The sequence below is a fragment of the Loxodonta africana genome, chromosome 11, assembly GCF_030014295.1.
Source record: "Loxodonta africana isolate mLoxAfr1 chromosome 11, mLoxAfr1.hap2, whole genome shotgun sequence".
Taxonomy (NCBI): domain Eukaryota; kingdom Metazoa; phylum Chordata; class Mammalia; order Proboscidea; family Elephantidae; genus Loxodonta; species Loxodonta africana.
In genome coordinates, this window is record NC_087352.1 from 61,429,214 (window position 1) to 61,446,266 (window position 17,053).

A 17,053-nucleotide genomic window follows, 5' to 3' on the forward strand; every position below is an offset into this window, starting at 1 on the left:
CAATACTAGGAATCATGGCCTAACCAAGTCGATGCATATTTTGGGGGGAAACCATTCAATCTATGACATTCCACCCTTTGGCCCCCCAAAAATCACATCCTTGAAACATGCAAAACATATTCACCCCGTCATAGCATAGCAAAAGTGTTAACTCCTAGTCCAAAATCCAAAAATTCCTCTTCATCTGTGAAATCTAGAATGTAAGTTATTTGCTTCCAAAGGTACAATGGCAGAACAGGTACAAGCTAGACATTTCCATTACAAATGGGAGAAACTGGAGGAAAAGAAGGGATAACAGGCACCAAGCAATTTGGCCGAATGCATTATATTATCAGGGCATTAATTTTAGTATGGGGACAGAATTCTGCTGAGGAAGGGACACTCCAGCTGGTGCTGTGACTTCTGAGGAGGTGTCATGGGTCAGGTTATGCAAGAGTGAAAAGAAGCTAGAAACTACTGTTGAAAGTGGCAAATTTCTCTCTCCCTCCTGCCTTTCAGTTCCCCTCTAGTTCGCCTACTAGCAGAGTCCAATGGAGCCAGCAGGCAAAGGAGAAACGTGGTCAGCAGAGCCCCAGCCCGAGCCTCACAGAGCACAGGAGGGTGGGTTTGGAGCTGAGAGACAAAAGCTTAATAACCTGCATAGGCAGGGAGCACAATCATTGACCTCCCAGGGGCTTGGAGCACTGGCTAAAGGCAGGAGAAGATGACCTCCACCTGCCCATGCATCCTGCTTTAACATATAAGCCAAAAAATCCAGACATCTTCCTACCAAGCCTCTTCTAAAGCTATATCCATGGGGACACATGGATTGGGTCACAAGACACATCCATTAGTAGTTTAACCATGTAGTAAGGACCATCAGAATCCCAGCCAGGGACAGGAAAGGGAAATCCCCCCAGCTTCGACACCATCTTGGCTTTAACTAACCGGTTGCTGTGGAGTCAATTCCAGTTCATGGAGCCCCCACGTGTGTCAGAGAAGAACTGTGCTCCAGAGGGTTTTCAGTGGCTGGTTTTCAGCAGAAGATCACCAGGCCTTTCTTCTAAGGTGCCTCTGGGTGGACCTGAACTGCCAATCTTTTGGTTAGATCTTTCAGTTAGTAGCCAAACACTTAATGGTTTATACCATCCAAGGACTCTTCGCTCAGCCTATTCCTTATTTTAGGTATGTTACTTGCGATATTCTGTATCAGTTTTGGTTGATGGTTACAAGCAATAGAAACAGATTCTGACTAACCTAAGTATCAACAAGAGTTTCTTAGAAAGATATGGGGATAGTTCAAGCCATTGAAGTAATAGCAACCTGGCCTTGGGCGGGAAAATGCTGGCACTGCTCTGGGTATCTCATGGCCCTTCTCCAGATTATTGCAGTCAGGCCCAGCTTCTATTTCCTTCTATGCTGTGATACCTGATCAGGTTCCAGATTCCTGCAAGGCAGAATCTGATTGACTCAGCTGGGTCAGATGTCTACCCCTTGGACCAATCCCTGTAGCCAGGGTATTGGAGTACTATGACTAGCCAGGTCTGAGTCACTTGATTTCCCTGTATCCCAGGGATAGGGTTTTGAGGCTGGAAGCCACAAAAGAACTACAAGAATGGAAAAGGAAGAGATAGATCCCTTAAGGAAAAGGGAGGTGTAATTATCAGAAGAAGGTGGGAAGCATGCTGGGGAGACAAAAACAACAATTGGCCATTAAAGTAGGTAAGATGGGATCTCAGGATAACAAAAAGAGGAAGTAGCCATGTTACAAATGTCAAAGAGTAGGGAAGCTACTTCTCAACCCATATGGGTTTCCAACCCCCACACACTGGCCTGCTGGCACAGGGACACCCCTAATATGACTGTTTGGTCTTCTCCCAGTGGCTTCTTTCTTCACTGTGATCTTCTCTTAAATCGTGCACTATCCTTGGAGTTCCTCCTGTAGGTCCTAAACAATCCCTCCTCCTCTTTCCTTTCCTTTGCATGGCCACGGCCCTAGTTCTGGGTGACTGCCTCCCTTGGATTTGTCCATCAAAGCTAATCTTTCTAGAAACGCTTTCCTGTAGGACTTGCTCTTGCTGACTATCAGGTGAGAAGAGTTCAGAAAAAATGAATTTGACTAGATGCCCTTGAGTCAATTCCGACTCATGGCGACCCGGTGTGTGTCAGAGCAGAACTGCTCCCTAAGGGTTTCAGCGGCTGATTTTTGAGAAGTAGGTCACCAGGTCTTTCTTCTGAAGTGCCTCTAGGTGGACTTGAACTCCAACCTTTCAGCTAGCAGTTGAGCACTTTAAAAATTTGTACCACCCAGGGCTCCAGAAGAATTTGACTAGGGTTTTAATATCAGAGAAGAGCTGTACGTGCTGGTGCTCTTACTATGTAACACTTTTTTAAAAAATTGTGTTTTAGATGAAGGTTTACAGAGCAAATTCGTTTCTCATTAAACAACTAATACACATATTGTTTTGTGACATTGGTTGCCAACCCTGAAACACCCCTTCTTGATCTCAGGTTCCCCATTTCCTTTCGATCAGTTTTCACACCCCCTCCTGCCTTCTTGTCCTTGCCCCTGGGCTGGTGTGCCCCTTTAGTCTCATATACATGGTTGAGCTACGTGTATTATTGTTTGTTTTATGGGCCTGTCTAATCTTTGGCTGAAGGGTGAACCTCCGGTGTGACTTCGGTACTGAGTTAAAATGGTATTGGGGGCCATACTCTCATGGTTTCTCCAGTCTCTCTCAGACCGGTAAGTCTGGTCTTTTTTTTTTTGTGAGTTTGAATTTTGTTCTACATTTTTCTCCAGCTCTGTCTGGGATCACTACCTAATACCTTTATTGAAAATTCAAGGGGAAGAGTGGAGAAATTTTAGGTTCCATGGTGGACTGCTGGTGAAGTTATCTTAGGGACCATTCCTGGTACCTCTCAGATCATGTTATGTGGCTGATGGCACCGATCCTGATACCGGGTGCATACATACCTCTCATACACCTAATGCTAGGTACTGAGTGCTTAGACCCTGCCCTCACATTGAGGCTTAGAAAGAAATAATGCTTTGCATTAAGTTACAACCAGTGTTAGGTCTATAAAACCTGCCTGCATTGTGTCTTCTGACCAATATATGGCAGGGCAACTTCCAAAAACTTTAACAACTTGTATGGTAAGGGAGGTCCCTGGGTGGGGCAAATGGTTGTACTAACGGAAAGGTTGGCAGTTCAGTCTTTTTGATTATGACAAGGGTCCTGACCAATCAGAACGATTGCTGGAATCTCAGCTGTCCTGAGTGTTAACCTTTTAGTTGCTAGATGGTGGGGAAATCCCTGGAGGTCTTGGAGAAGGACCAGGGTGGCAGGGTTAAGGGCAATGGATATTTACCAAATGCCAAGTAAAGATTTCAATATTTTAATACTGGAATAGCCGTACTGGTGTGAACTACCAGCATGTTAGTCCTAGATGTGGGGTATAGAAAAGAATGGTCTGGGGTTCTAAGGCTCAGAAGGGCCTGAGTTTGGAAACTCTCCTGGGATAAGGAGACAGTGGTGGTAGATACACGATGCTGAGGCAGGTGCTGCTCAGGCTACTTTGGGCATTGTGTCTTGAGAACCCTGTGATGGGCGGGGGTCGGGGGGAGGCAGGGCTGTAGGCAGCAGGGTATATTTCACAGGAACTGTGAAGGTCAGAGGAAGGACAGGTGGGACAGGTGTAGGTGCTGAAGGAGGTCCCCAAGAGAAGGAAGGAGAAGTGGATGTGGAGAGATATCATTGCTGATGTCATAGGGATCTTGGCTGAAAGCAAAGAATACCAGAAAGATGTTTACCTGTGTTTCACTTACTATGCAAAGGCATTCAACTGTATGGATCATAACAAATTATGGATGATATTACGAAGAATGTGAATTCCAGAACACTTAATTGTGATCGTGAGGAACAGGTACATAGACCAAGAGGCAGTCTTTCAAACAGAACAAGGGGATACTGTGTAGTTTAAAATCAGGAAAGATGTGAGTCAAGGTTGTATCCTTTCATCATACGTATTCATTTTGTATGCTGAGCAAATAGTCCTAGAAGCTGGACTATATGAATAAGAACATGGAATCAGGATTGGAGGAGGACTCATTAACAACCTTTAATATGCAGATGACACACCTTGCTTGCTGAAAGTGAAAAGGACTTGAAGCACCTACTGATGAAAATCAAAGACCATGACCTTCAGTATGGATTACACCTTAACATAAAGAAAATGAAAATCCTCACAACTGGACCAATAACAGTATCATGATAAATGGAGAAAAGATTGAAGTTGTCAAAGATCTCATTTTACTTAGATCCACAATCAACGCCCACAGAAGCAGCAGTCAAGAAATCAAAAGACGCATTGCATTGAGGAAATATACTGCAAACGGTCTCTTTAAAGTGTTGAAAAGCAGAGATGTCACTTGGAGGACTATGGTGTGCCTGACCCAAGCCATGATATTTTCATTACCTCATATGTATGTGAAAGCTGGACAATGAATAAGGAAGGCCAAAGAGGAATAAAACCAAAACCAAAACCAAAACCAAACCCATTGCTGTTGAGTCAATTCTGACTCATAGCGACACTGTAGGTCAGAGTAGAACTGCCCCAAAGAAGAATAGATGCTGTTTAATTATGGTGTTGATGAAGAGTATTGAATATACAATGGACTGCTGGAACAATGAACAAGTCTGTCTCAGAAGAAGTACAACTAGAGTGCTTCTTGGAAGCAAGAATGGCAAGCAAGAGCTCATCTCACATACTTTGGATGTGTAATCAGGGGTCCAGTCCTGGAGAAGACATCATGATTCATAACACAGAAAGTCAGCAAAAAGGAGGAAGACCCTCAATGAGATGGATGGACACAGAAGCTGCAATAATGCTCTCAAACATAGCAACACTTGTGAGGATGGTGTAGGACTGGGCAGTGTTTTTTCTATTGTACATAGGTTTGCTATGAGTTGGAACCATCTTGACAGCACCTAACAACAACAATATGAGCTGACTTGATGTTTGCAAGCTTTGGACATTTAAAGAAAATTATTCTGCCATAGCCTCCTCCTTCTGCCCGCAGTCACCTTCTGTATCCACTGCCTCCATTGTGAACCTGAGGACCCATCAAAACATGACCCCTGGGTAAAAGCACCAGTTCTTTGGACCCAGGCAGCGTTGTGGAGGTTCTGGAGAAGACAGTAATCAGTGGATCCAGGAGAAACCCAAATGAGCTTTCAAAGCCAAGTCCAGGTGAGCCAGGGAGGCAATGTCTGAACAAGGACAGAGTTGCGCCTCCTCCAAGAAATCATCCTCAGTTTCTCCAGCCTCCTTGGTCTCTGACATCTCTGAACTGGCAGGTGCTTTTAAGGAGGGGAGCCCTTAAAGATTCCAACATGGGGTAGGAGCAATTGATTTTTTTCAAGGACCATTGCACATAATTCTGATAAAAGCCACTGGTTGAGCATTTATAAGAGATGCCTAGGAATAAAAACCAAAAACCAAACCTGCTGCTGTCGAGTTGTTTCTGACTCATAGCAACCCTATAGGATGGAGTAGAACTGCCCCATAGGGTTTCCAGCTCTGACTCATAGTAACCCTATAGGACAGACTAGAACCGTCCCATAGGGTTTCCAAGGCTGTAATCTTTATGGAAGCAGATGGCCACATCTTTCTCCTGCTGAGCAGCTGGTATTTTTGAACCACTGACCTTTCAGTTAGCACTTACAAAGTGGAGCCCACAGGCAAAATCCACCTTCCAAATGCACTTTATCTGGCCACCATAGTGATTTTTAAAAAATCCGAATGGGAATGCTTTTAGGTGTGGTGTGCAATCTTCAATGAGCTCTGGTGGCACAGTGGTTAAAGCACTCAGCTGCACTAGCTGCTCCGTGTGAGAAAGATGTGGCAATCTGCTTCTGGAAGGATTTACTGCCTTGGAAACCCTATGGGGCAGTTTTACTCTGTCCTTAGAGGGTTGCTATGTGTTGGAATTGACTCGATGGCAATGGGTTTTGGAGCAATCTTCATTTTACTATAGTCCCCACTGTTCCCTATTGCCTTATAACCAGGTGCTTCACTTTTTTTAAATTACTTGTGACTGAGGGACACTTGTATATCCAGGTGAGAGTCACCCTTCACATAGGCACATTGGGAGGCAGTCCACTCACCTCAATGGTGAGACCCGAGGTGAGACCCTAGCCAAGTGTAGCTCTGAGTGTTTCGAAGACTCCACTTCAAAATAATTTTATACCACACGCAAGAAAAATCAGTCTCCTCGCTCTGTAGCCTGTACTATGTTAATTTTAAATAATGATACATCCTCAAGGTACGCAGAGTATACCATTCCTGAGGAAGGTGTAACATGTCACCTGGAATTCACATTTATAATCTTTGAACCGATAGATTTGAGATGAAGACTACAGAATTAGCTCATTCTATCCCCAAAATTCAACAGAGGGAAGGCTTATTGCCCATGCATTCTTCCCAAAGGAAGAACGAATTCTCTAGAACTCTGTGTTCCAACAACTTAGTACCATCCAACTTGCCATGGAGACTTTATAAACCATTAAGAGCCCAGGCCTGGGGCACTGTCAAAAAGAAATATAACGGGAGCCACAAATTCAAGTCACATATGAAACTTTAAATTTTCTAGCAGCCACATTAATAATAAGTAAAAAAGGCTAATTTTAATAATATATATTATTTAAGCCAACATATGTGAAGTACTGTAATTTCAACACTTAATCAATATAAAAAATTATTGAGATACTGTGCGTTTTCTTTGGTCTTAAATGTGTGTGGTTTACACTAACGGCACATCTCAATGTGAAGATCTAGCTTCATGTCAAGGGCTACTGTGGCTAGCTGCTATTGTATTTTGGACAGTGCATATCTAGTCTCTTGTTGAGAGGACACCATAGCGGTCTTAGAACATAGAAAGGCCTCCTTGTTGGGTTGGCCAGTCCCCTGGCCTGCCTGTGTGTGCTTTTGTTGTACCAAGACAGTATGCACTTGGGCCATTGACTCATACTACCGTCGTGTCCTGGACTCTGAAGGATTTAATTTCAGCCAGTTTTCCTGGTGCTTTGCCGACTTTCCTCTATGCTTCATCTCTTCCCCTTCAAGTCCTTGTATGCCATTTTGACATAATTCAAAGCTCCAGTGGGCTAGAATCCAATGGACCCAGCTCAAACAGGAAGCTGGCTTTCTCATTGTTTATTTGGAACCATGAACCAGAAAATGTCAGACACTTGCTTTCATTGCTTCATTGAGTTGGAACTGAATCAAAACTTGATCATTTCCAATGAGGCTTTCCAATGTGGAATGATTTAGAGGTTTCAACTGTTAATCAAGAGGACTATTTAGAACATAAGTTGACCCTAAGCTTTCCTTGCTCTGATCATTATCAACTGGGTGTTCCATTCTTTGCTTAGAATCTTGTTAGAGGCTACATAAACTTGTATGAGGCTGGGGTGACAACTATATCCTAAAGAACTCTGGGAGAATTACAGCAAGTATTCCATAAAATATCTCTGTGTAAGGTTCTTGGTCTAGGTCTCTGACCTAAACCCCTTTATGAATCCTGCAATAGATAGTCTTGTCTGTTACCACATGGCTCTCTCCAATGTGGCCAGGGAATATAGTGCTATACACCACTGTGGCAGATGTGTTGGCTGCCTGTCCAGTAGCTATTCCTCCTGCTTTTGTGCAAATATGGCAGAGCTCACCTTCTACAATAGTGGATGACAATGCCAGATGCATTCCCAGACTCCTTTGCAGCCAGGAATGGCAAAATGATCCATTTCTGCCAAACAGACATAAGTGAGTATTATGGGTGAGCTTCCGGGAAAGCTTCCTAATAAAAAGAGAGAGACACGAGATGACAGAATGTCTCTCTTGAAACTCTGATTGCCCTCTTCTTCCTGTTGTGGTTTTGGTGTTTATAGCCAGGGAGGTAATTTTGGGACTATAAGACAACAAGCCTGGGGCTGAAAGTAGAACCTTCTCAGAATGGAAAGAGATTGCATCCGTGATGACATTGTTGAGCAGCTGTACCAAACCTGGAAATTTCTGTCTTTAGGAATGAAACCCTTGTTTAAACCACTTTTAGTCAGGTGTTCTGTTACTTGCAGCCGAAAGCATTCTAATTAGTATGGATGTTTATTATTTAATGATATATTCTTGTCTTCTACTTCCTAGAAGGAAGAGGTCAGTAGAATATTTTTCATTCAATCTTGTTGACTGGCTATTTCTTACTCATCTTCATCTCCACACTAGTATAGTTACCTATCAGTTCACCTCATAAAGATCTTGTTAGGGCAAGGACCATGACTGTCTGGTTTACTACTATGGTCCAAGTTCCTATTATGTAAGAGTCATTCAGTAAATATTTGCCAACTAATGAACGAATGCAGGCTGTCAAGGAGGCAAAACCCCCAAAACTCGGCTGTTGAGAGAACAAAGTTAAGGATGGCATCCTGTTTCTGACTTGTAGGTTGGCTAGAAGAGGATAATTTTCCCCATGAGTAAAAACATGGGAGGGAGCAGAATAGTTGAAAATGAGTTTTGGCCTTAATGTGTTGAGTTTGAGGAGATGTTTTGGAATTAACCGTAGAGGCAGTCCAATGTAAGGTCTAGATTGAAGCACTTGAAAAGAGAAATGAACCTTCAGAATTCCCATCTCATTGTGTGGAACCGTGAGCTGCCTTGTCGCCCAAGCTAGAAATCAGGAAGTCATCCATGGTGCTTCCCTCTCCCTCACCCCCAACATCCAACCCATCACCGATTTCTGATGATTCGGCCTTCGTCTCTCCCACCCATAAGCTTCTCTCTATCCCCACTGCCACCACTGGAGTTCTGCCTCCCCCCTTTCACTCACCATATTCCAGCCATATCACTCTTCTTTTCATCCCTTGAAAGTACCAGTCTTCTTGCCTTTGTCCATGACGCTCCCTTCGCCAAGAAATGCTTCCTCTGCTCTCCACCTTTCTCCCCCTGCCCACCTCCTGCCTATCCTGTAGGTCTCAGCCTAAACTTCATTTCCTCGGGAAGACTTTCCTGACTACCTCCCAATCCATCCACCTTGGTAGCCTCAGAAATTTAACTTTGTTGGAACGCCATGGGTGATTTGGATTTTGTGGCATATATAGGCAAATAAAACTTATAAAAGGCTTATATATAAAAACCAGAATTATTAATTCAAATGAGAAAAGTAACCATCAAGGATCAGAAACCCAGGTGGGTGGGCCAGTACCTTGTTCCTTCTAGAAAGCAAGTCTACTTAAGAAGCTAAATAGCTTGGGAGTACAAGATCAGACAAAAGGCATTAGCTGGCTAAATTTGCTCAATTACGATAGCCTGGTGAACCCATTCTACCACAGGGATCTCCCCTGACATCTGGTCTCGGGCCACCACCCCCAGTGCCGAAGACCCACCTTCCCCCGCCACCTAGGTTTGCCTCATCTCCTAAGCATCAGTGGTTAACCTGCTACTCCATCAGGTGGACATAAGCTTGCTTTAGGTATATTAACATCTACTAGGTTTTTTTTAGGTTAATACCAAATAAGGTTAAGGTCAGACCTGGGAGCAAGCTCTCTCTTTTAGGTGACTTTGCATATCTCTGTTCTGATCTACTCTGTCTATTTTATAGTTATTTTAAGAGTCTGTGAAAGCAGGCTATTATAGGACTCGCATTCTCTTCTTTAAAAGTCTGTTACTTACTATATTCTTTAATTGTGGCTTAGATTCCTTCAGAATCTGCATTGCTTGATTGTCTTAGCAATGGAACTCTATCTGTAGCCTTGAAGCTACCTTCTAATGGTCTGGGGGCTGTCAATGCAGGTTCAAGAAGAAGATGGAATTCTAAAGATTAAAACCTTTTGGAAGGAACTTACTAGATAAAGGTGAAGGCAGAAAATACTCATAATCATAGAACCTTGTTTTCTATTTAATAACTATGACTACATTCTTGCATGATTGAAGCCACCTTGGAAATTCCTCATCTCCTGTAGAATGCAACCTTCAATCTTGACATACTCCATGCCATTTGGGTGTAATGAGCAACATGCAAATTGGTGCCTGTAACGCCTAAACCTATATAGTGTCTGGTGTCTTTAGCATAAGAGCCTCAAAACCTTCCCTTGGTCTCTTTTCCCTCAGACCAAAGGGGAAATTTAGTAAGTATCAAATGACTCTGGTAAGTTTATTATCTTGGAACAATAGGTTGGAGAGGTTTTGTTTTGACAGAAAGCATCCCATGGGGGAACTCCATTGTGGCCTCCTTTTATTCCTTGTTTGGGTCGCTATGAGTTGGAATCGACTCGACGGCACTGGGGTTTGGGCTGCTTTGGGACTCATTTTTGAAACATATTAAATTTCCATTCTTATCAATTTTTCTCTCAAATATATCAACCATGGGTAAAAGGACATGGAAGAGAGGTGCTTCAGGTGGCAAGAATAAAGTGTCATTTCGAATAGTGGCTTGTCCTCGAGACCTGAGGCATGCCCATGGCCCCTTATGGGGATACCCAAGGGCTTGTCTGGAAATGTGTGGGGAAACTGGATCCCAGGATATTGATCTCAAAATTTAAGAACATGCCCTGACTATCTGTAACTGTCCTGAGTAATCCATTCTGGAGGTCTCATCCCTGAGTCTAGAGAACAATGGGTAGTTGAAAGGACACCTGAGGGGATGGGCCCATAAATCTAAAATTGAACAAGGTTTGCTCAAGGATGCATCTCTGAGTGGTGCAAATGGTTAACACGCTTGCCTGCTAACCAAAAGGCTAGAGGTTGGATTTCACCCAGAGTCTCCTCAGAAGAAAGGCCTGGCAATCTCCTTCTGAAAAATATCAGCTATTGAAAACCCTACTGAGCCAATTCTACTCTGATACACATGGGGTCACCATGAATTGAAATCAACTTGATGGCAACTGGTTTTTGCTCAAGGGTACATCTGGTGCCATTACCAATTGTTAAAAAGGCATAAGCAGCACATACTTATGCATGTGATTGCCAACGATCACGCTAACTGAAGCAGGCACATGTGACTTTTAAACAAAATTTACAGGAAACTGTGCTGTGAGTATAATTTATTGGTATACTTACATAGATGTTATATAGACCGCAGGAAAAATACAAGTGCTCTCTAAGAAAACTGATACAATACTTAATGTTAGGATAATGCTTAGTAAAAAAATAGCTTGAGAAAACTAATACCATTTAAATTGCACATGTACAAAGATTTATAATGTTCCCATTTATACATTTGTGTGAGCACACCCTGAGAAGGTGCTAGAATTTCTTTCTGAGGACGGACTGTGGGACACTCTGCTTCACACCACCACAGCACAGATTCCTCACTCCTGGTTGTCTTTGGTTGTACTTGCTTTTTTATTTCCTCCAACTCTCATTTCATCAGTTTCCCAATGGGGAGACTTCAGTTCAAACACTGCAAGTCTACATTTTCCACAGGAATATCCATAAGTTGCAAAAAGGCTTTGGTCACAGGGCTTATAAATTGGAACAATGTTTGTTTTTCCTGAGAAATAGAAGACGTGAACCTCTCCCTAAAATATTTATAGGTGTACTTCTCGGCTTCTGTTTATTTGCCCAGCAAACTGTGTACCTGGCACCGAGTGCTGCAAACCAAAGAGGAAAAAACCTTCAAGAGCCCAATGTTTCAGGTCTCCAATCCTCCAAATTATTGAAGGTAATAAGTATAACATTCCACCACCATCTTCAGTATGTTTGGTAATAAAATTCTGGTAGAGTTGGTAAAACCTGTAAAAACCCCGTTGCCGTTGAGTCAATTCCAAACCATAGTGACCCTATAAGGCCAGAGTACAACATAGGGTTTCCAAGGCTGTAATCTTTTTGGAAGCAGACTGTCGCATCTTTCTAATGTGGATTGGCTGTAGGGTTCGAACCACCAACCTTTTGGTTAGCAGCTGAGTGTTTAACCACTGTGCCACCAGGGCTCCTTGTACAGTTGATAATTTTAAAATAATAATAATAATAATAATAAAAAGGTCTGGAGAATTCAAAAAAATTTTTTTTTATCCTTTATTGGTGATTCAAATATCATTGGTTTCTGAGAGAGAATATTGTGTAGAAAATAATGATTTTTTTTCTTTTAAGGAATAAACACCCATAAGCAATATAATCTTAACCTTCAGACTTTATAACTTATAAGACATTCACAAATGAACTGAAAAAGGACCAGTGGCTACAACACAGTGACTGTAGTTAATGTTATTGAATTATACATGTTAAAATGGTTGAAATGGCAAATGCTTTGTTACATATATTTTACCACAATAAAAAATTTTAAAAAAGAAACATAAAAAATAAAAAAGGCCAATGGATTTTGATGACTCAGTTTTATGCCTTTGTTGCCATGCTGAGTATTTTTGAAATACGCAAACTTTCTTTAATATCTAAAAGCTGGTAAGTCAGGAACTTCTCTTATTTTATCAAAAACAACTCCATTCTCATAAGAAAAAGGAAGAGGAAAAGAAAGAAGAAAAGGAAAAGAAAAAGAAAAAAAGCTTCATTTAAAAATTCTTGGCAATATCCTGAAAAATGGCAATTACAGAACAGTTTTGACTGACAAAATCTCTTTCCCCCTTCTGCAGCTCTGTCCACCTGAAAAAACCCAACTATCTCCTGAGTCAGAGAATGTCCCACACACAGTGGACAGTGTTGAGGCTGTGGAAGAACTGAGGAACAGGCATCGCCCATGCTCTTGAGATGTTGACCACAGGTGTAATGTGTAACTTGTATTGATTGAAACAAAAAAACAAACAAACAAACTTCTAATTTGAAAGTTCTCTGTTGACTTTGATTTTGTGCCCCTAAATTCCATTCATTTAAGGCTTAGCTGGTTTATAGAGCTTAATTTTTAATACTGTTAACATCATCCAGCCGATCAAACACCAAGACTATCAATAAATATCAAAAATTAGCTCCAGTCTCACTTGTTCTCTGTTGGTGCCTTTTGACTTTATAAATAGATTACAGTCTTAGCTCCAATCACCCCCTGGGGTTTAAAATTCCATAGCCAGAGCACATCAGTACAGGTGTCTCTTATATGCTTGGGGGTGTCCCCTGGGGTCTAAAAGAAAAATGAGCACAAGAACAGATGGCCAACGGGTTACTATGAAATTGTTATTAGAGGAAGCAAGAAGTCAACTGAGGCAGCCAGTCAGAAATGACTCGTGATCATGGCTCCGGATGGGTGTGGCTCTCATAAAGGGCTTTCAACCATCTTTCTCTTGGCTTGCAGGTAGAAGATGCGGTTTTCTTCAGGATAACTGACTTTGCTGAGGGGCATCCTGTAGATGTTGGGGTTTTTTGTGGTCACCAACAGGAACAGTGGTGTGGCCAAACAAAAGGGCCAGGTACAAGTTGGCAGTCCAACCTGGAAAATAAGAAACAAGCCACACACTCCTTTGAAATCCCACTGCATGGAAAGCTAACACACTCAAAGCCTCTCCCATCCCTGTGTTGTCACTCAGCCCAGAGGGATGAGTCACTGGGGCATGGCTCTGTACTCCTCTTGCGTCCACTCCTCTTGAATCTAAGATCTCAAAGCAGGTAGCAGTTGAAATGTTTCCATTGTCGGCTACGTCTCCATGTTGTATGTCTTTCCCTCCCTCTCATACCATCAGACTTCCTACACAAGATGTGTAAACAGAGATGACACTAAGCAAATCGTTAATGGCCCCTGAGCACACATCATGCCCACAGGCCTTCTCTCTTAGTCAGCCCATGATGAATTCTCTCGCCTTAACCTTTACCCAGGCTAGGTCTTGGTCTCTATTTGCTTCATTTCTTTCCATCCTGTCCCCCTAAAGGACTCGAAGGTCCTCGAGGGTAGGTCCTTCTTCTGGGCTGTCCATGGCAGCTCATGCAATTCTGAGCACATACCACGACGTACTTGATCAGGTCTGGCCTTATGCACGGAGTCCCTCAGGTATGATTGAGTACAGTTTTTAAAAATACAGATGTCTATGGAAGACCCACTGTAACAGCATTGGAGCCTAAGGATCTGTGTTTTTCAAAATCTCGCAGCTGACTGTGTTGTGCAGCCTGCCCAGTTCTGATCATGGACAGATGTTTGTGAACCTTGTTGGGATGTGAAAGACTCCACAATGCTCTAATGTATTTCCCCCATCATGCTGGTCATGGGACTTGGACTTTTCACCATAAAGAGATTGCACCCCCTAAAGACTTTCCCAGGTAAAATCTCTATGCTGCTGCTGAGATAATGCTTTGAAGCCATGACCACATCAACATGGATTGAATTATCAGAAACTGGCCTGGTGATGGCAACAGTGTGTGGGGAAGAGAGAGAAAAGTTTGGGGCACAGAGCATTGGACCTAGCTTGGATATCTCACTGACCCTAGAACATGAGGACACTTGGCTCCTTGGGGGTGGGGAAGGAGAAGGTCAAAGGGCAGGAAGACAGGGCTGCAAAGGAAGAAAAAAGCATGGCAGGAGGCAACGGGCAATGATTCTGCCTACTAAGTAATTCAGGGAGGATCTGAGGCTGAATAAAGTTCTATTGATGACTGACTGGGGATTTAAAAAAGCCAATAAGCACAAAAACTTTTGATTAGATTTTTTTTTAAAAACACATCTGGGTATTTAGCTGATTCTCCTTTTTTCCCCTTCCTGATTCCTCAAATACATAGTCTTGGCTTTCCGTTTAAAGAACAAATATTCTAAAAGTCAAGTTCTTGACACTCAGAATTAGACTACGAACTTGAACTTGATAATATGTTAGACAACCTAAGTTTCACTTCTTTAAACCAGGCAACCTGATATTTCTGGCAAACTCAGTGATGGTGGTTTGGACTAAAGTTTACTGGTGATGCTGGAAGGTAAGAGGACAGACAGGTCCCGGAGTAGCGAAAATACTGGTTACCAGAGTCACGGACTCCACCACCGGACACCACCCAGATGGACGTCAGGAGGGCTTTTCCTATAGTTGAGAGCTCTGAAATCAATCATTGACACCCCAAGTTTGACTATGAACTTGACAATATGTTATACAACCTAAGTTTCACTTCTTGAAACCAAGCAATCTGATTTGTTTCCTTTTTATTTATTTATTTTATTGTGCTTTAGGTGAAAGTTCAATCCGGTATTTTTAAGAAGCCCAGTGATGGTGGTTTGGACTAAAGTTTACTGGTGATACTGGAAGGTTAGAGAGGACAGATGTGTCTAGGAGAAGGGAAAATACTGACTCTCACAGTCATGGATTCTGTCACTGGGCACCACCCAGGTAGACGTCAGGAGGGCTTTTCCCATAGTTGAGAGCTCTAAAATCAATCATGCTGATGAGAAAGAGAGAGTAAGGCAAACTCACCACAGCCATCACTTGTGACATGCTGATTCCAAGGTAGGCAGTGAACAGGGCTGCAAACAAAAGGAAGGAATAATGCTTGGTAGATGCACGCTTCCTTACAGGAAAGATTGCCTTGCAATATAAACCATCTGGCAAGTATACTTCCCTTCACTGGCTAGCCCAACATCGTGGTTATGAGTTTAGAGTCAGGAGCCCTGGGTTCAAATCCTGGCTCCACCACTTAGGAGCTTGGTGACCTCCAGCAAGTTACTTAACTGTTCTAAACCTCCATCAGGACCCCTGGTGGTACAGTGGTTAAGCTCTTAGCTGCTAACCTAAAGGTCAGCGGTTCGAATTCACCAGCCACTCTGTGGGGGAAAGATGTGGCAGTCTGCTTCCATAAAGATTTACAGCCTTGGAAATGCTATGGGGCAGTTCTACTCTGTCCTACAGGGTTGATGTTAGTCAGACTTGACTCCATGGCAACGGGTTTGGTTACCTCCATCTCCTCATCTGTGGAATGGAGGTAAGAGGATTATCTCCGTCACAGAGCATTAAAGGAGATGATGCATGTGCTTAGCACTCCATAGGTGCTCAATAAAGGAGTCTGTCTGTGGTTACCGTTTTGCTGTTGTTATTGCTATTCTTATGGCAAATAACCTCCCAGTTATTTTATGCAAGCATAGCTGAATTAAAATTTATGGATGTTTTCTTGAGGTAGTATGGTTTCCATGTAATCTCAATGCATCTAGGATTCTAATATTCAAACCCATTGCCATCGAGTCGATTCAGACTCATAGCAATCCTATAGGACAGAGTACAGCTGCCCCATAGGGTTCCCAAGGAGCACCTGGCAGATTTGAACTGCTGACCTTTCGGTTAGCTGCTGAACTCTTAACCACTGTAGCACCAGGGCTCTGATTATAGTATTAATAGTTAGAATATGCAGTTACAAAAAAATCATGGTATAAAATAACAACTAGAGATTAGCAGCAACTGAGCACAAACTTGCGGTTCCTCTCCACAATGGCATTTCCCCAAACACCATTACGGTTGGCACAGAGGTCAAGGAATAAACATGCCATGTTTTAATTCACTTTCAGGAAGTCAAAATCACAGTATGGGTAATTCGAGTATAAGTGTAACTTCTAATGTATTGTTGTTGTTGGGTGCTGTGGAGCGGATTCCAACTCGGTGACAGGTGTGACAGAGTAGAACTGCCCCATAGGGTTTTCTTGGCTGTACAGAAGAAGATTGCCAGGTCTTTCTCTTGCAGAACCACTGGGTGGGTTTGAACCACCAACATTTTGGTTCAGGGAAGGCTCCAGGTTTCACAGGGGCAGCAGCAGAAGAGTGACCTTCTTATAATGGCCACACAACCACTCAGGACACCAGCTCTCACTGATAGACCCACTCACCATCTAGTCTTCATGTCCTGGGAGAAATCACATCATCTACCTTGGGTGAAGGAGTCCCTGGATGGTGCAAATGGTTGAGCGCTCAACTACTAATTGAAAGGTTCATAGTTCAAACCCACCCAGATGTGCCTCAGAAGAAAGGACAGGCGATCTGCTTCCAAAAGTTCACAGCTCCGAAAGTCTTATGGAACACAGTTCTATTCTGATACACATATGGTTGCCATGAGTCAGAACTGACTTGATGACAATGGGTTTTTGGTTTTAACTTGGGGAAGAGGCATGAAATGACAGGAGGGACTC

At 42.8% G+C, this 17,053-nt stretch overlaps 1 protein-coding gene across 5 annotated transcripts in view; it reads right to left on the minus strand.

Moving 5' to 3' along the window:
* Window positions 1–10,679: 10,679 nt before the first annotated feature.
* Window positions 10,680–17,053, minus strand: part of SLC14A1 (solute carrier family 14 member 1 (Kidd blood group)) — a 59,428-nt gene continuing 53,054 nt past the window's right edge. For all 5 annotated transcript variants that reach the window (XM_023543836.2, XM_064294586.1, XM_010586748.3 and 2 more), the window contains exons 8-9: window positions 15,357–15,406; window positions 10,680–13,402 (exon numbers count right to left, since the gene is read on the minus strand). In XM_023543836.2, coding sequence (XP_023399604.2) covers window positions 13,229–13,402; window positions 15,357–15,406 — 224 coding nt within the window. In that variant the 3' untranslated portion in view covers window positions 10,680–13,228. The remainder of the gene's footprint in view (window positions 13,403–15,356; window positions 15,407–17,053) is intronic.